The sequence below is a fragment of the Styela clava genome, chromosome 14, assembly GCF_964204865.1.
Source record: "Styela clava chromosome 14, kaStyClav1.hap1.2, whole genome shotgun sequence".
Lineage (NCBI taxonomy): Eukaryota > Metazoa > Chordata > Ascidiacea > Stolidobranchia > Styelidae > Styela > Styela clava.
The window spans coordinates 19,982,865-20,003,466 of NC_135263.1; the positions used below are offsets into that span (position 1 = coordinate 19,982,865).

Sequence of the window (20,602 nt, forward strand, 5' to 3'; positions counted from 1 at the left end):
TTATAAAGATCGGTAATAAATATCCGCATGATAATTCGAAGTCAAATAACAGCATACTGCGATTGGCATACTATTCACGTTAGGTGTCCAATATATTAAGAATTATACAATATAAAGCAATCAAAAAAATTGTGCAGCACTCACCAGCCATGGACAATGTGCTGCAACAACAGCAGCAATCACAAGACCATCAAGTAAGTCAAAATCAAAATTAACAACCCAACGAGAAGGTGGAACTCCTCCTTTCTCACTTTCATTAGATGATTCAAAACATCCCCAGACCCTGTGTCTCTGTCTTTCATAGTGATGATTCATCCATGCCAGGATTATTCTCTCTCCCACACTGAAAAAATTTTCATTAACATGATTTAAAACTGAGCCTGAATATTTGTGCAAATTAGTCAAGTGTATTTACCTGTAAACATTACTTGCCAGAGGATCTGAACTAACAGTTGGTAATGAAAAACCTTCTTCCATGGATCTGATACTTCGATAATGTTTAGGTGTCACTCGAGATAACACCAAGACCTGGGATAAGAAGAATATGGAGTTTTCATTTGCAACTAGGTTGGAAAAATTAATACAATAGAAATTCTGGGACAAAATATTACATAGGTGCAATTTAAGATGCATCTCACCATACTTTAGTTTAGGTAGAGTGAAAAATGAAATTGCTCATATTGTTTACAAATCAATATACAACCTTAATTAGCTGAAGCAATAAATCGGTCCAAGCTCTCTTTGATACAGATTCGAATAACTCTTCCTCAATATGAAGCATGGAAGGAGTCAATTTTTGTTTTCCTGGTACATGTTCTGGTGCAAGTTTTAATTCCGAATTGAGATCATCATTTTTATTTGACTCTTTCGACTCTTTTTTTGCTTCTTTTTCTCGTATTTTAACCCATCTTCTGTAATCTCGAGGAGTGAATAGGAATTCGGGTCGGATTGCTGCAATAGAAGCACCTTGGCCCCTGAAGAAGCAATAAGCTTGTAATGGAGATAAAAGAAAGTTCAATATCTTTATTTTCAAGCCATTGATGAAATATAAGTCAGCATAAAAGAAACTACCCCTTCATCACAATTGTATTATAACTACTTGTGTAAACATTCCTGCTTTTGTATAAAATATAAACCCATATGAGAAGATAAGTGACTACAAGTTGTACAGAAATTGATAATATTTGATGCTTGATATAATTAGAGGAGCTTACCTCAAGAAGGTGAGCAATGTTGAATGTTGCCAATGCAATTGAAGAACACGTTCTGCTGGATCCCGAGGCAAAGGTTGGTTGATTGGAATACCTGGTACCATTCTGAATTAAAAATATTCACTCTTGATATTTTTTTTATCTGAAACTATTTATTTAAAGTTGAAAATATATGAGACTAAAATCAACACAGATTGAAATCACATGAAAGTGCAGCAATGTAAATTACAAATTTCAAAGTTTTTTGGGTTTCATAGTTCATTATGATACAAACCTCCCACACATATGCTGCAGCATATCATAAATCGTTTTGACATCTTTCCTCAAACTACTGACATCGCATCCGGTATATACAGGTCTGGCCTGTTTATTAGAAGCACCTGGCCGAGGTCTATGTCGAGCTTTATTAGATGGAGGTCCAGTCTCACTATCATCATATGGCATCCTTGTAATTAGACTGAAAACATGGCTTGTATTTAGTACATTCAGCTTCAACTGCAATTTTATGAAATTAAGAATGACAGACATTAATTAACATGAAACAGATGTCACAAAAGTCTTACTCACAAAAAACTTATCATATAAATATCCAACAAGCCTGACATAACAGACCAAATAAAGTACCTACCGGTAAGTCATTATTAATACTATTTTTCCTGAATCTCCAACGGGATTTCCCTAAAATCAGTAAAAATCCTCACCTCCTTAGTGAGTGGGGAACTGTGATAGGAAACGGTCCTCCAGGCCATCCATAGTTTGAAAACCAACGCTGAACAGATTGTAGCACTTCATGGTGAAAATGAGCTTCTAACGAGCTATCAAAAGGAAAAGCAGCAGATCCAAGAGATCTGGACACAAGATCACGACGAGCTGCTGCAAGAGGTTCAGATCGTGCTTGAATAACTTCTGATACCTGCTGTTAGTAAAAAATGGATGAAAAATAAATTTCAGAAACTGACTGAAGGCTAAAGTAATATGATTCAAATAAGCACAAAACTTTTGAACTCAATACAAAATATCCTACTACAGCTCTTTGAGAGTCTTCTCCTGCCCTTGAAGGATCCTGAGAAGAAGGTTGCATTTTGTTTCTTGACAAAGACTCCACATCATTTTCGATGTTATTGTTATTAGATCCGATTGCAACAGGCTGGGCTGCACCTTCTCTTGGTGAATGCACAAAGTCAGACTCTGAGATAATTTGAATAATGAAATAATAAATTAACAGAGAGAGTCTAAACAGTTCCTAAATTTTAAAGAAGACATGTTATAAAGATCAGTTCATTCAATTGACTTTAATTGATGTCAAAATCTATAATTCCAAGAAATATAGTGATTTTTAAAATAATGCAGAAAACAAAATATTGCCCATGAATTGTTAAAATCGTGTCGTGGCAATTCCATCTACACCTGGATAGCACATACAGAAAATACACGCAAACTAAAACCCAGCTTTGATCTAGTTGCTACTAGCATATTTAATAAGAGCATAATTATTTAATGTTAAATCAAGCTTTGTCTTCTATTCTAAAACGATAATTTACAAAAGAAAAACAGGTAAATGAAAAACAAAAAAAATATTTCAGGCACAAACAAACCAAATTTAAAAAATTTACTGAAAATGACATAAGCTTAACTTAATGTAATGATTTAATAATAATTACCTGATAAATTGTCCGATAGTATGGAAAGGGAGGCAGGGGTAGAGAAGGAGGGAAAAGTATAACAGGAACAATAGTAGGAAGTTGAAGAAATTGATGAATCTGAACATTCAATCTAACTAATGCTCAACAACATCATGAGGAAGTTAATTAATAACAGGATTACGATTTTAGATCTTTAAATTTGCCTTAGACTGAGGATTGTTGGTTAATAAAATATTTGAAATCAAAAATAATTTCATACATTTCCAATTCTTTAGATAGTTAAAAATTTAAAAGTACTACTGTAGTTTGAGAAACCACAAAATATCATTTAAATATGGACAAACTGTAGGAGGACAACAATCGAATTGAAATAAGTTATATCAAGATCAGTAAGCGATATCTCTCCCAATTTTTAATAAATACAACATTATTTGACAGTAACATTTCTCACTCTTCTGATAGAATAAAACCATGATCAATTTTAAGGTCCAAAACAATGTGACACCATATCGTGGTTATTATATAAGTAATGATTGAGAAAATTATGAGAATTGTCAACACTTACTTTCAAGTCATTCTGAGTCATTACATGATAATTATGATATTCGACCTTCTATCAAATACGACAGGAATATAATTATAAAATATTGTGTTATAAACACAGTAATCGATGAAGCTCACTGAGTGAATGAAAACTAAGGAAATTCATGACAAATTTTCTGAATATGATTTCAAAGCATTCAAAAGTTACGCTAACTTAATCAAATGTAGCAAACAGGGATGACCATAACCAAATATGTCCTTAGCAACACACACAATTTTTCACATGACCAATTTTTATTATAATTCTGACTGTATTACACGGGCATAAGTGTCATTTAGCCCATAAACATTGGTAAGTAACCTAAATTCCGCTACTTTCCCTATCTCACAAGTAGGCTATCCTTGTTTGCGAGTATAAGGTCTTGCGCCACCACAGAAATGTAGATTAATTTTTAGTTCGCTTGCGAAACAGCATATTCATTCAATAAAAATTAAAATGTTAAAATGCGATCATTGTCAACGAGGTCAAATGAGTGAATCCGCTACCTAATTTTTCATTTGCCAATGAAGGAGTACGGTACTGAGACCGAAAACGTATTCAAAGTCCTCCAAATATTTCCTGTCAGCTGTGATGCTTTTATCAACGACACCCGATGAAGCACCCCCCATTTATGCCCGTTATGGGTACTAAAGTGATTTATGAACCTTCCGTTTTCCTGATTCAGAAAAAAACGACACCAGACTATAAAACACAGATGTTAACTAAACCATGGACGTAGGGTGCAGTACTGTACCTATCACACCATATCCACAGGTTATTTCAACGTTACAGTTAATAGGTTGGTCAAAATTATTGCTGCTACCATTTCAATGCTAAAATTACTGCTGTATTTAAGAATAGGTAATTCTGAGAGTGTCGTTCTACCGAAACAAACATTACCTAGTTCTAACGATAAAGAATAATGAGCGCCTATTAGTGCTTACTGGCTAATAGAGAAGACATTTTTTTACCCTGTCGTTATGGAGGGCTACAGGTAAGGAAAAACCCTCTTTTTTAGTGATAACATTAGGCATCTTCTTATTTACAAGGTAGACCTATTAGCCGAAAAATAAGATACGGTAATTACAAAATATCCTTTAAACACTATTTTAAACACTGTAAATCGCAAGAAGTGCGAAAATATTTCCTTATTTGCGGGTTGCGATAAAAAGTGTAGCGCAATTTGTGTCTTATTCTGCTAGGTTTATTGTCGCAAGCGTACAAGTATGTTGAAATATACAATATTAATTGTAAAATATTTTCAATCAAAATGTTCCTGATGGTGGGGTGAGGTAGTGTGTGCAAATACCGCACTTGATTCTGTTTCGAGTTTGGACATCCCTGGTAGCAAAAATGATTATGTAAAATAAAACACATAAAGTACAAAATGACATTTGCCAAAATTTCAAAAAGTTTGTCTGGAACTGATCAAAGAAACTTGAAATTTAAAATTAGATAAAAATATGTTTAATAAATCACAAATCTAATATCACAAAACTCGAGTGAATAGAATAAGCACACATCACGTATGTGGATAAATTATTTGTTTGTTCATTTAATGAAAACTAGTCTAATTCAAAATTAGGGTAAGCCACACGTTAGATGACAATGCGGCAAATGAAAAACATACCAGACACACTATTGCTGGAATCATCATATGTTGAAGAAGAAGCTCCGAAATGAGAACTTGTTGCACTTGTGCTCCCCCTGGTGGAAGGGCGGTGAGGAGAAGTACATGGTAATATTACTGCTTCACCAAGACCTACTAAGAATATATTGCAAAACTGATGAATTTACAAAAAATATACTTTACCAAATATTGTAATTGTGTATTGATTACCTTAAGCAAAAAGTACCAGTAATTAAAAAAAAAATCCTAAAAATATTTTGTTCAGCAAGATTTGAAAATTTGGAAAAACTAGGATAAATATGCTGCCTCTGAATTCATAAAACAGGCTTTTGGTAAAACGATAATGTCGATTTCATTTTCATCTATGTTTTTGCTTGTATTCATTTATCAATAGACATAACATGACAAAAAATCTAACCTGAATTTCCATCATGAGCATGGCCTCGAATTGCTTTGTCCTGTTCACAAACTATTTGATGATCATTACGATGAGCCGCAAGAAAGGGATAAACAGTCAACAGACAATTGTCGGCTGTTGCAGTGACCGTGATCACGAACCTTTGAAATAAAAAAAATGTTATTGTGCATCGTGGAATTGAAGTTTACAATTATGCTACATTTTTCTGTATTATTGATGACAATTTTTAAATATGGTGCATTTCAAAAAAGAAAAAAATAGGACAGGAGTTAATAATATGATCCAGAAAAAAAGAAATGACAGTCATATTGTAAACCATGGCCTGTGACCTACTATTTCTAGTAGAGCATGACTTATGCAAAACTGCAACAACTACACAAAGTAAACAATGACGCATGATCACTTTTTAGTAATTCTACAAATGTGTCAGGCAACAAAATAAATGAGTCAGTTTTCTGTTAATTGTTTCATTTGAGAAATAATTTATAAAAAAAATTGTTTATTTATTCAAAGAGGAAATGCAAGAAGAATAAAATTTGGTTGGTAAGAATAAAACAATTTCAGATGTCACAGAAATTTGAATGAAATAATGCACACAGAAATCCTCACTCTGCTCTTACTTACAATAACCAATTTTGTTCTATCTTATTCAATCAGAGATTTATTCTATAGGTTGAACATGTTTTAACCAAAAGTTTCATCAATTACTACAACAACTCTATTTGTTTATTTATTGTTTCCTAATATTGACATACTTTCTGTTGTTGCTATCTGTGAATTGTATATCAATACAAGCAGAAACTGGTTTTGGAGAGGAAAAGCACAAAACGCAAGGTAAAATAGCAAGAGTGTTTTCATCCATGTTTGTTCCAGATTGATTTTGTTCAGATATTGTCATTCCTTCTGGAAATTCAATTGAAAAGCATTGTATGTTTGAACCATCTTCAGCTTCCACTTCAGGAATCGAGTAGTTCAGTTTTGTTTCTCTGAACAATATATCAAGTAATAGTTACCGGTAGATAAAATGTTACGCTGAATTTGATTGAAATTCTTTGAGCATGTGTGAAAACAAAGAGTATTAAATATTATTACAATTTACAACAGGAGTCATTTTATGAAAAAGGTTCCAGACAGAAAGAATATGAAATGGATAATAAGATGAGCTATCATTTTTATCCAGGGGGAGAGGAAATTCGGCCACCAACCGTGCCAACAGTGTTACACAATACCAGGTTGTAAACAAAAAAAATAAATTTGTCAAAAAGTGCCATTAAATTTGCCAATAAAATTCGTATTTGAGTACACAAATTTAAAACTTGTCGTTTTATGAAGCGTTGCGGTAGCGGCCTATTGTCAAATCTGCTATTGATTCCAGTTCTTCTACATTGCTCGTACATTGACTACAAACTTGAATGTAGAATATTTTAAATTCTTAACACATAAAATGAAAGTAAGGCAGAAAACAATTTTTGCCTCATTAACTCAAATCTATATGTTTGTTTCAAGTTTCAAGAAATGTTACAAAATTACCTGTGATATCCAGTAGCGATAATGTTAAACTCGGCATAAACAGCAGTAGCCAGAGGAACAGGAGTTAGAACTAATGCTAGTGGATCGAATGTAATCATAGGAGTTTGAATGCGTGCATTCAGTTCCAAATATCTGAAAGCAAGTATAATATACAAATGTAAAGATCAAGTAATGTTTTTTTATAAACATTATTATGCAATTTTACATTTAGCCTAATCATGCTTGTCATAACAAACTCTCGATTTAAGAATATCTATGGCTAAAAATATGTTCTAATATATGGATGACGTTTGACTCAACTGTGCTGGCATGGCAGATTACACATCTCAAGTTCAAATAAATTTCAGACCTTCCATATATAAGTAACTCCTTACATATTGTGAAATACCAGTTTCTGCTTTTATGGGACCTTGTTTAGAGTGATGGGTGTGAATAAGCATATGAAAAATGAAATCTGTATCAGTAAAAATGACGTTTACATAAATTTTACACACCATAAATTTCATGCAAATGAGTAAGATTGTAAGCCTTCAAGTTTTTAGTTGACATAGCATGATGAAATCTAACGATTATTAACGGAAAATCATTTCCTGATAACACTGGGTAAAAATTTTATATCAATGGCTCCTCGATAAGCTAATGTTATGTTTATTGATTACATTGTCTCAATCATCCCTAATATCAATATACCTGTAAGGGTTTCTTTCGTCACCATTCAATATAACAGGAATTTTGTAAGAATAACTTCCAGCTTTTCTTGGACAAAATAGAATAGTCAGTGTATAGGATTCCTCAGAGTCTAATGTTCCTTCTACTTCACCGGCTTTATATGCCGCACCACCAGGTTTTAGGAAGCTGAAAAATTAATTTTCCTTATTTCAATATGCTTACTATGAATATAAGGACATCCCTTTCTCCAAAACTGACATTATTTACAAAACAAGGTAGGACCTATGTAAGATACAGAGTTATGTTTTAGTAAACAGAACCATGATCTAGTTACATAAATAAGAAGAGGTGAATGATTAGATAGTCATCATTGGAAAAACACTCAACACATTCTAGGGGATATTGCACTAACAGTCATTTTCATAAAACATTACATCAACCCCAAAGTAATGAAAATCCCATTCTTTTAAATATTCAGAATTGAATATGAATAAATTTTCATAACTCCAGACATCACTGTACATTATTTTAAATAACAAAAAAGTATTTTATGGCTATCAAGTCGCTTTTCTGGTCCCAATTTTCTGGCCTGATCTTGGGAGGCCATCTTATTGGCTATGCTCATTTTGTTTTCACTGGAGTCGACTTATTTTTTCACATACAGTAAGTCTTCTCAAGCTTTGTTATCTGGATTGAAAAAGTTTATAATGTATTCCATACCAAAGGGTCTGCCAATCATGGCTACTTTTATTTATAAATTAACTTTATACTGCTAGCTGTTATTTGTCTTTTTGAAACTAAAACTTTAATGGCAATCATGACTTGGCTTGTGCGATGGAGCAACCCCTATCCATGCACCAAATCGTTATCAGTACTTCAAAAGGAAAAAGTCAACCATGAGAAATAAAATTTATGACCCTATGGTTTTGCTGATTGTGATTCATGAAAAAGGTCACCAGTAGCATGTAGATAAGACTCGAAAGCAGAGAAGTTATAAACTAACCTATGGAGTACAGTGCACTATTTATCACACCATATTCACAGGCTATTGTAGTGTTCCAGTTAATGGTTTGTTCAAAATGATTGCTTCTACCTTTTCAACGCTAAATAACTACTTTATTGTTAAGACCGAGTTAATTCTGGGAGTTTGATTCTACCGAAACAAACATGACTTGGTCTAACCATATGAAAATTATGAGCGCATATTGGTCCTTAACTGACGAACAGAGAAACAGTTTTTCTGCCCGTGTTATCGGAAGGCAATATGGAAGAAAAAAACTTTTTATTGCTAAAAATAGGCATCGCCTTATTTGACGAACAGACTTATTAGCCGGATAATATAGTAACCGAGTGACTGATACTACTTGAATTACTGAGTGTATTTTTAACCAATATATTCACCAAAAAACGGCCGTATATAAAACAATCACATATTTGGTGCAGAAGTCATACAAATGTTTTTTAGTGCTTCTAAATTTATGATTTTATTTGATGATGCATAGTAGACTAAACTAAATTGGTCTTTGTCGTTGTTTAAATTAAGCAAACTTTCTCATTTTTGTTCAATATTGAGCATCAATCGCAATTTAATATTTCTATTGTTATAAATAAATTTGGTTCAAAAATGTATTAGTAGAATAATTCTTTAGTGATAGGAATAGCATCTATTTTTATGATCTACATGCACAAAATAGGGAGAAGACTAATTTTATTTAATAGACCTCATCATCATCTAGACATCAGTTGCAAAAATTTTTTTCAAACAGATTATTTGGAATTATGGTGATACAATTGACTCACATGAATGATGAATCTTCCAGCAAACCTTTTGTCCTTTGTATGTCAAGTTTCCAATGTAATTTACTATTGGTATTATTAGCAAATAATATTTGCTTTTTATCTCCAACAGCATGATCTGGCATTGGCATATCCATGAATGATACAGGGAGAGAGAAATCCAATCTGCATAAAATTAAAACTATATAACACAAGAACAGAAATAAAAATAAGGATATCTATGTATTCATTTCTATTATGCAAGAATCAAAAAACATCATAAAACAGAAACTGATTAAAAAAACTAAGTATGAAACATAATAACGACGACATACATAATATGTATCATATCATCCATAGCAAGGGAGGGGTAGCGAAACCCTCACAGAAACGCGGGTCAAGGGCACATACTGAAATTTAAGACGAATAGCAGAAAAGCAAGACAAGTTGTCAGTCATAAAATAGAATACTGAAGAAACGTTACAGAAATACAGAATCCTCAAATTCACCGCTAAATCCTGTGTCACTCTGTTGAAATACTTGACAAAATGGCAAAACTTAATTAAATAAGGAATTCTCCAAACAAGTGACAAGACAAGCTTTTAAGGAATGTTGTTCTAGTTTAATTAAAAGAGGCAACTAGCAAACAGAAAAAACCTACAAACAAAAATGAAAACAGATATCCGGAATGCCATTATGATAAATATTTCTAGAATAAATTTAACTGTGAAACTGTGAACTTAACAACACTAGAATGAGAAAATCAACCACAACTAAAATCAAGACCAACAAATCAGCCCAACTCAACGTGACTAAAACTAAACCAAAACAATAAGACGATTCAACGGAAAGCAGAGACGACGCTACAAAGAAGAAATAGCGACAGAGATGTCCACTTCATACAATCTGTCTATCCCCTTACCGAGACACAAATGAAAGTATTAGCAAAATGCCTACGCTCTAGCCCTGTGGTTCTCAAACTAAGGTTTAAGAGCCGCATGCGGCTCTCAACAACCTCTCTGCTTTAAAAGTTAATTACTTTCAAAGAAAATTTTTCATTGAAAACAAATCATTGGAATTAAAATGTGGAAGTCTATTAGTTAGTCAAATGGATTCCCCCGTGTTTATTTGCGTAGCGTTGACTAATCTACAAGATGCAATAGTGGCGCAACAGTAAGCGTTTTCGTGGCCACTCGGACACTTTTCCCTTGGAAAGATTTTAGACATGGCTGTAATCATTGGCTTGTTTTCGTGGATTTTCAGTTTTTGTCGCATTTCCGAATATTATGTATAAATCAAATAACTCAATGATTATTTTAATTTCTAGAGCTTTTTAATTTTGTTTCAGTAATCGAAAATAGGCCCGAAATATCTGGCGATCATCTCAAGCAGCTACAGCACCTTGCATCTTCAACGATTACGACACGCTTTGACAAACCTATTAGAAATCAAAGCCAAATTAAATGGCTGTTAGTCTAGGGTGGGCGACTTCGAACCTTTTTTTAAATTGAATGATTTGAATATTTTTAACGAATACCGAATAGGAGAATAATGAATATTTTTTTTATACATAACAGGGATCCTGAACGTCGGAGGTCGATATCCCATTTGGAAATTAATACAAACATTGAAAAGTCGGCAATAAAGCGGCAGCTGTTGAATACATTAAGCGCTGATTTCAGAACCAAATTAATTTTATTCTGAGTTCTATCATCTGCCTTGGATTTGATCTTCCTCATCACCACTTATAAATTAACCGTGCCTGTTTAAAGTGAACGGTAATCGAGATGCATGATTAAAATGATAATTGAGTTTCTCATGCTTTTTCTATGGTGTTCTGTTATTTTAGTATTAGATAGATAAACCTAGCAAATTTACGATTGCGTGAATCCTGAATGTTGATTTAAAATAGCGATTAAATAAATTGGCAATATAGGCATTTCTGGACCTTTGTGCCTAATAGAGGGTCAGACGCTAATTATAACTAATTCCTTCAATTTTTTTTTTCAACAAAACAACACCCCGATGGTTATTATAGCTAAATTACTTACTGAGTAATGCTCAATTTTCCTTATGGAATTTGCAAATTCAGCACTTCACCTAATGATTTTGATTATGTCATGCCTCAAGGCTTAATTATTAATGCCAAAATGCTTCAAAATTTAACAATTGTTATCATTTTCGATGATAATAGGCGCAGCAATTCATGAACGAGTCAGTGTGCATTGTTACAATGAAAATCACAATTGATTTTACGTTCTACTCCTGGCTCAACGGCCATGCATGGTCGAGTAAAATGTTTACACATTTGAAACATTACTTGGCCAAGGATGGAAGGGATCACTAAAGAGCTAATACAAAGTGCTTTAAAGGTAGAAGAAAAGGTTTTGAAAAAACTTTGGTTATTTTCAAATCCACGCTATTTATATAACTAGAGTTTTCTAACGACCTAAAATCGTCGTTTTCACAATGAAACGCCGAAAAGTCATTTTAACATTTAATTTTTATCAACTTTATGTTTGGTAATGCAAGAAATGGCTAATGACATGTCACCAAGCATGCGGAGTTCAAAATTTGGAGACGGGCGAGTTCGGTGTCCAAGCAGAGCGGTGCAGGTCACGTGGTACCGGATATTCGAATAGTAAAATGATATTCGAATATTATATTATTCGAATATTTTGCCCAGACCTGGTTGTTACGTGTGTTGTTGTTACGATGACTTGGTATTTTAAATACGCCATTCGAATTATTTATTATTAGATTCGTTATTCGAATATTTTGCCCAGCCCTAGTTGTTACGTGTGTTGTTGTTACGTTGCTATTCTACCTTGCGTTGTTTGTGTCCGGCTCTTCATAACATTGAGGTTTGAAATGCGGCTCTGGGACTAAAAAAGTTTGAGAACCACTGCTCTAGCCCTACTGCTGAAAAATTCATAAAACTCCCAATTGCAAGCTGATATTGATAGAACGTTTCGGAATTACTGCCTAGGAGAATATTTTTTCTATTCATTGTCTTCAGAAAGCACAAGCGAATTAACTCGCACATACCCAAAGTCGTTACAGATCCCAAGCAAATGGAAACCATCCTCTGGGTGAAATTTATAACTAGACCACTTTGTTAACACACTAAAGCGAGAAATTAGCAAAGAAGCATCAAAAAGATGCACTTTTTCCAATCTCTGAAAATACGATTCCAGGTTTTAAATTAGCTAAAAGAAAAAGTAGCAATAAAGTAGAAATATTGTCATTGTACCTGATGATAGAGGTGGGGGGCCCCTGTATTCTTACTCAATCTGATTACATCACTAAAGGCATGAGGCATCTTGCAGACAGTTTGGTTTACAAATACATTCCTAAAGACATCTTTACAAAAATTGGCAATGAAGGTACCACACTGTGTTATAATATGGGGGAAGCCGGCGTAATCGATGACAAACTATTCAAAGCCTAAACCAGGCCATCTACGTATACATCCAAAGTCAGAGTCCATTAGAAAAATCACCCGGGTTGGCCAATCATATCAGCAAAACCTTTCGCATCAATTAGGTGCATAAAGACCTCGTAGTTGGCAAACATTTCAGTCAAAATGACCATTCTATAAACGATTTTTCTGTAATCGGAATAGAAAAACTGATCAAGATCAAGCATACCGGCAAACCAAACATTATATATGGTTATACGCTTAAACTTGATTTCTATTTCATCTCAAATTATTCAAAATTGTAGCCTTGACCTCTAGATGAACCCTGCTGTCGGAGTTATTACAGGATAACCGCATGAAATTGTTTGATTTGCTTTTTAATTTTCACTTGTGAATGGATTTCAAATTTGGCATTGGGTAAAAATCAATGAACAATATTCCATAAAATTTCTTGGACACATTGCTAGGTCCCACATCTTATGACTGTAAGAACTTTTTAGTAATTCAAGAAAAACACTCAAATAAAGTAATAAGAAATGAGAGAGCAATTTAAGTTCATTGATAGCTTGCACTGCAAATCGTCTATGCGATGCAGAATGTGCGAAACTGCTCATTGAAGTTTCAAAAAGTATCACAAACGATACTGTACTTTGAATAGAATTATAGTGTGTTTAAAATGTTTTATTTTAAGTTTAATGGTGATAGAAAATATTATGGACATATTGAACCAATTTTCAAAATGTCATCGAAAAAATTTCCCGACCAATTGTTAATCCATTTTTCGGACCTCCTGAAGTATGCGCACCAAGATGGCACACAACCTGAGCAGGTTAGGGTTCAGGTTGTGTGACATCTTGGTGTGCAACTTCAGGAGGACCCATTTTTCTTTGTCAAGCAGAGAAGTGTTTTAGTTGTAAAAGTGAGACAATATGTAAATTATATAAAACTATTTGCAAAAAGGTTTATTCAATTCATATATCAAGTGAAAAAAAATGAAATCAAGTGCAAAACGACTTTGTAAAATGATGAATGACAAAAATTAAATTTTGTGCATTCAAAAAGAGGCAGAAAGCAGCCCAACAAAAAGCAGAGAAATACAATTCTGCTTTCAGCTACAAAGAAAATGTAATCGTGTCATACACAATTATTGTGTTATATAAAACCCTGTTTATAAACAATGTCTCAATGTGGGAAGATTGTAAATGTATCAGTGGAAAATTTATAACTGCTAACAAGCAGAATGCATAATTACGTTTTGAAGTATTTGACCATACATCAAATTTGGGTCAAACAGAGAAGGCATTGTCAAGAAGCAGAAAATATACCCAAAATGTAATAACTCTTTGCAATTTCATTTATTCAAAGTTTGAGAAGTTGTTCTTATTTTAAAATACGTACCTGTGAATGATGAATATGATATATACAAATTTGGGCTAGCATTTAGTTTTTAAAGCAGTCATTTTTATTACCCAACAAAATGCTTTACTTTATTCATAATCTAATTAAAAATCTCTTTAGACAAGTAAATTCGAGAATGATACTTACACAATGTTGAACGTCTTCATTAGAAATACATAATCCAACATACCTGCAAGAAGACAAATGTAACAATGGCCTTAAGGCAGTAGCGGTGATTCTTCGTCTTGGTGTTGCAATTGTTACAATAATCGGTCTTGGTGTTACAATATGCTTCTCAGATGGAGCAGGAGTAGGTGGGAAAGTACTTGGAGAAGGACTGGGAGCACCCGTTTTGTTCACAGTTACTGGAAGATTGAAATCATAAGATGCAACCTGGTGTAGTAAAATCAAAATGAAAAATGAAGTTATTAAAAATTCATCAAATGTGGAATAGTTTTCCTGATGAAATTCATTTATCTGTATCACACATTTATCAATGTCAACTTAATCCGAATGAATTATATTTGATATATCAATGACTGAATATTACTTACTGAAGTAGGGTGAAAGGTCAGAGTACAAGGCAGACTTTGTTCACCAGCAAGTTCAACAGAATATGTATTTGGAAGTAAACTTAGTTGATCATTTGGATCATCTGAAATGCAATAAAATTATGGGTTCGAATAATCACTATCCAGTTATATTTACAAAAAAGCCTTCACATTTCAAAATATGGAGAGCCAAGCACATGTGTATTAGACTTGCACATAATTGACCAGAAAAATTCTACAGCCAAATCATTTATGTAATGTAGAACACTGCTCTAAATTTTGTGGTCCTGCCAAAGTTCTATCATATATTAGAAAAATAAGATAAAAACTTTTTATCACATCTAGATACAGGGGTGACCCCAAAAAAATGGAACTCATAACTTTCCCAATTACTTCTACAAAAATTTAATTATTTTGAAAATTCATTTATTTTGTTTGTGCTTGAACTTTCGTTTGTGTTTGATTATACTCAAAACTTCAAGATATCTAGGACGCTTTGTACAAAAAAAGGAAATAGAATATATTCTGGACGACCTCCTTGGCATTAGAGTCATCTGAGTTGCATCCGCAGTGCAAAATTGGTTCCTGTCAGGACATACAAATAGCAACAATAGTGTATACTAGTGCACAGTGCCTCTGAAGGAAGTCTTACAGAGACCGTTACACTCATTAAATGGCATGGGTAATTATTGCCAAACATGGCATAATCGGTTCGTATTGGTTTGAAGACGAAATTGAAAGAGTGCAAATGATGATGCTGAGGAAGTTCTGGATATCCCTTGATCGATGTAGAGCAGGGGTGGACAAGGTTTTTGGGCCATGGGCCAATAATTTTGCTCAACTAAACTGGCGGGCCATGTGAGTATGACAAAAAAAGTAACATTTTATGAACAATATTTTCAGTGTTACAAAAGTAAAAGTGGACAACAATAAGCCTTGTGCCGAAACTAAATTTAATCGCAATCTCAACAAATTCCTTGAGCTGTTGTTCTGCTGAAACATCAAAATTCGGCAAAATCAGCAATAATATTAAAGTGTTACAATCTCGACAAAATTACGTAATTAAATAAAAATTTTATATGTTAGACATCATATTGATCTGGTTACAAAATTCTATTTGCAAAGAGGTCTTGTAATTAGAGCTCGACCGATATCACTTTTTGACACCAATATATCCGACGTCTAGTGGCCGATAACCGATTTAATATAAATCATATTTCGAGCCACAAAATGGCTTTTATTATGTACCTCGTAAGTCTGTAGTTTCATTTTGATATTTAATATCATTGCAGTAAGATTTTTATTTACCTAACTCCAGTTAATGTTTGAATGAATGTTATTCTGTAACTTTTCCTGTGACTTCAATATCAGTCTAGCCTTTTCCAGGAAAAAGTATTGTTAATCTGACGTTTTAAATATAACTGTGGCCGTAGGCATATGTTAAGGGTATTGGAAAATTATAAATTGATATATTTTAAAGTGAATCGTGATAATGATAAATTCCTTCGATATTGTGATAGCATATGTGCAATTACAATGGAAATTTTTAATAACTATGTTTCTAGAGACTCTCAATACCTTATTCAGTGAATTATAATGAATTAAGGTTTTTTGTGTGATTCTCAGCAAAATGATAAACAACCATCAATATTGACAAAACTGTTACCCTAGAAATTCAAAATTTAATTTGGGAAGGTCACAAATTCAGAACTACTTTGATGACATTGTTGCTTTGAGCTACCTGTACCATGTTTTTGTGATTACTAACTCACCAGCTTCAAATCGATTCTATTTATAGAAACACCGTTTTCTATTGATACTAAATTTGCCTTTTTCTCATTGTGCACTCTCTCGAAAACATTCCTCTGGATAATAACTTTTTAGTTATGACCATGCATGAAAGGACTTATCATGTGCCGACAGGAATTAGGAGAGACACTTTTTTAACGCAAAATGAAAGCGAGAGAAATATTGGGAAACAAAGCAGTTATGCAGAGGCGAGAGCCGTTGAAGCACGCATCCCGGAGTGCTGTTTTGCTGTCGAGTATGCCCGATATATATCGGCGGTTTATTTATCCGTTATATCGGCCAAGCTCTACTTGTAATACTTTGACACACCGCACTCATGCACACAACTGTGCAGCTTGATTAGCAATAAAAGATTTGTAACACAAATTTCTAATACTTTATGAACTGAGCCAATAATATATTAACTAGATGTAGCTCATATCACTTTACCGTCCACTTCCTCTTCCGGAAAAGAAAGAACAAAATCAGTATGTTTTGATAAATCAAAATCAGCTTTCACTCGTGTTGATGTCAGGTTTATTAAATTAAATGGTATTGTGACAGTTGAATTGCAATAGACACCGCTGAACTTGAATGCCTGGAATGTATTAAAGATCAATCAAGTACTAAGAATCTTGATCAGTGGTTCTCAAATTTTTTTTGGTCCTCTCCCAATTTTTTCGCGGTCCACTAAAGAATTCAGAATAGCAACGCATTATATCAAAAGTATTCAAAAGTAAAATGGGGCTTCAAGGTTCACCTAAAATTGCTTCATGGGCTCATAAGCAACCGCGGACCTCACTTTGAGAATAAGCATACACAATTCTATTCTATATGGGAGAAAGGGTAAGAGAAAAAAAAAAAAAAACAAGTCTTATTTGGTTTCAGTGTGGTACAATCTAGACATTTAAAATTGAGAGGGTATGTAAAGCAAGGACCCCAGCAGCCTAGTCACTGTATTCATGTAACTACTGCGTTTAATAATTAATCAGTGTAGTGTCCTCAGCTAACTAAGAAAGTACAAGAGATATAGACAAACAGGATCTTTGTAAAGTTTTGCACAGTAAAATTACATGACAACACAAATTTACAAACTGTTTGTTAGCAATATGCAGTGCACAAATCAGTGTGAACTTAATAAAAAATTGTGCAATACAATAATATCAGATGAAATGGCACCTTAACATCAATATCAACAGCAGGTGGATCAACAGTCCCACCCATTCTCAAATCAATTGTTTTTGATCCACGAATATTAACTCGTATCCAAGTGTCAAACTTCATTGCAGCTGTTGGTTGCAGGTATACCTTTTAGAAAAAATTCGATGATGACAAATTATACATAGCCTACATGATAATGTATAATGATAACAAATCTGTTTCCTCAGACATGCCCCCACTGTTCATAAACAAAAAGGAATAATTTAGAGTTAAACTCGTCTTTTCTTACTAATTTGGTCAATATGCTATTTAAACAAATTTAAAAAAATGTGTTTCAACACACATAATATTAACATATTAGTGCAAATTTAATTCTGCACATGAAGCATTTGACAATTAAAGTTCTGCGACCGGAATGTTTTACAATCCGCATTGAGAATAACCGAAGAGTTTTTATTCGGATATGATATTGTAAGGATATTATCAATTCTCTAAGACTAAGCGTTCTGTAACAGCACAAAAAATATTATATGAGTTCCAGTTGTACTTTGTTTAAATTTTTGTTTGCATAGAGTACCATCAGCATATCAATAATGCTTTATCATGGTAAACAAGCACTAAAATGTTATAAATACGATGATAAGGTATTGCTAGCTATAGAATATATGATTACAAAAGACCAAGCAAAGTTGGCAGATATAGAAAAAAAATATATGTCAATATAAATGAAACCAACCTTCAACTCTGTATTTCCACCCACCGGAACCACACCATGAACAGGTGCAACAGTCATCCCAGGGAATGGATTTGAATTCACTACATAAAACAATGCATGGTTTCGTCCGGAATTATGTAGAAGTGCAGTACGGACTGTTCTCATATTCAACGGTACACTTCCAAATTGAATTCGACGCTCAACAAACTATAGGTGTTTGATCAATTTGTTATTTTACTTTCAATAAATTCTTGTTTTTCAATAATTCTAAATGCTCACAACAGAGTAAAATTGGTTAAATAACTTACATATATTAAAGCTGCAATAATGCAATTTCAAAAAATTCTAAATTTGTTTATCAGTTGTTTTAAATGTTCCATATGAAGAAGGTGCAAAACAAGCATCCAGTTATACATTAGGAAAAAGCAACCAGGAATTAGTGAAATCTTCCAATTTCACAAAACAATCATCATTTTACAGAATTTTTGTTTTGAAATGGGCTTTGAACAGCAGTCAATTATGTGAAACATTCTTTCAGAACAACTCTAACGACAAACAGTCAACCAAAAACTAGTAGACATGCAACAGATTTAAAAAATGATTAGAACCTGACATCTCTACTCAAAGCAAGTAGTTTGGTAATTAATGAAATCATTAGTCATTGGTATTTGCTTTTAGTCACCAAGATTGCAAGTTTAATTTAGTACTGCATCAATAATATTTGTGCGGTTCTTCATTAAAAGTAAAAAAAGACCTGAACATTTGCTGCCCCCAGTTTTGCAACACATGACAAATGCATTGAATTCCCGTTATGAACTTGTAAATGAAAATTTCCCTCCAAGGGTGCAAAATAACTCGGATGAAATACAACCTGAAGAAAATAAGCTGGTTTATCAACAGTAGTATGTTCATACTCGAATAGCCTGTTATGGTAAATTTTCTGAGACTATTCTCCATAATGCTTAGTTTACTTTTCAGGAAAAGTAAATTTCTAAGTTGCTTATAAATTATTGAGAATTATTCAAAAATTGTAAAAACTGTTTGAGTTTATGAGAAGCAAAAGATAACTCCTGAGAAAAAAAAAACGAAAATGGTGTATCGCATAACAACATAACTAAACCATTCCTGAAGAAAATTAAACTCTGAAGATCTTTCCTATTTGGAAAAAAATATATCCTTTTATATATAAAATCTAAATCTACCTCGCATTTCAAGTCCTTATAAGCTTCTACAACACCGGTAGCTGGTCGAACTGAAAATGCAGTTCCTCGATCAGTGAGAATTGGTGACCAGGTGAATTCAGCACCGTAATTTCGACGATTATATAAAGTCACGACCGATCTGTAATACATACCAGGGCAGCTGACTTGTAAATGTAAGAACTTGCCTGTGTACATTGCTTTATATTTTGATAACTATTTTACATCCTTTGCAGATTATAATTAATACAATTTAATAAAGGAAAGATCTATATTCCTCTCTTATGCTGCAATCTAATAGTGGATATCTCAATGCTTACCTATACCCTGCTTCAGCAGGCATCCCAGGTGTTGGCTCCAATTCCAATTTATTCGAATTCAATTCCAATGCAACAGGAACAACAGTACCAAGAACGAGTATGTGGCTTTCATTTTGGTTGTTCACAGTATAACTGTAAATAAAACAGGTGAATACAAAAAAGACTTTACATACTACTTTTAATAGGTTACATGTACCATGACAAAACCTACACAATAGATCTTTGAAATCTTCCCTCAACACTGGATTCAAAGACAAGACTCAGTTGGGCTTTGGAGCCCGGAGGAACAACTTGTGATAATGGTGACGTCTGACGCAATTCTCTGCAATCTATTGTTACCTTCACAAATAAATGGAAGTTTAAAAAAGTTTGGAATGTAATGTTAATTAAAAAACTATACAAACCAAACAAATGTTCAATAAGTAATAATTCATCAACTATTCCTTGATAGTTTTTAGACATGTGACAAACTCACTCAAAAATGAATGTGTCAGTACTTTAATTGAGTTACTAAAACTAAATTTTACCGCTCAAGTATCATGTTTGATAGGCCATCATTTTAGTCATATTTTCAAGCTATTATTCAAAG

At 33.3% G+C, this 20,602-nt stretch overlaps 1 protein-coding gene across 3 annotated transcripts in view; it reads right to left on the minus strand.

The window, feature by feature from the left end:
* LOC120340464 (cilia- and flagella-associated protein 47-like) overlaps window positions 1–20,602 on the minus strand; it is a 61,078-nt gene that overhangs the window by 25,532 nt on the left and 14,944 nt on the right. The window contains exons 14-36 of one of the 3 annotated variants that reach the window (XM_039408729.2): window positions 20,225–20,352; window positions 20,014–20,145; window positions 19,697–19,835; window positions 19,249–19,365; window positions 18,516–18,701; window positions 17,798–17,926; window positions 17,069–17,216; window positions 14,834–14,934; window positions 14,470–14,672; window positions 9,485–9,646; window positions 7,706–7,870; window positions 7,016–7,147; window positions 6,241–6,471; window positions 5,486–5,625; window positions 5,068–5,199; window positions 2,873–2,971; window positions 2,236–2,399; window positions 1,913–2,127; window positions 1,486–1,668; window positions 1,215–1,316; window positions 704–974; window positions 416–528; window positions 145–343 (exon numbers count right to left, since the gene is read on the minus strand). In XM_039408729.2, coding sequence (XP_039264663.2) covers window positions 145–343; window positions 416–528; window positions 704–974; window positions 1,215–1,316; window positions 1,486–1,668; window positions 1,913–2,127; window positions 2,236–2,399; window positions 2,873–2,971; window positions 5,068–5,199; window positions 5,486–5,625; window positions 6,241–6,471; window positions 7,016–7,147; window positions 7,706–7,870; window positions 9,485–9,646; window positions 14,470–14,672; window positions 14,834–14,934; window positions 17,069–17,216; window positions 17,798–17,926; window positions 18,516–18,701; window positions 19,249–19,365; window positions 19,697–19,835; window positions 20,014–20,145; window positions 20,225–20,352 — 3,591 coding nt within the window. Of the gene's footprint in view, window positions 1–144; window positions 344–415; window positions 529–703; window positions 975–1,214; window positions 1,317–1,485; window positions 1,669–1,912; window positions 2,128–2,235; window positions 2,400–2,872; window positions 2,972–5,067; window positions 5,203–5,485; window positions 5,626–6,240; window positions 6,472–7,015; window positions 7,148–7,705; window positions 7,871–9,484; window positions 9,647–14,469; window positions 14,673–14,833; window positions 14,935–17,068; window positions 17,217–17,797; window positions 17,927–18,515; window positions 18,702–19,248; window positions 19,366–19,696; window positions 19,836–20,013; window positions 20,146–20,224; window positions 20,353–20,602 lie in introns of all 3 variants that reach the window. The other 2 variants (XM_039408728.2, XM_039408730.2) reach the window with 2 other exon arrangements.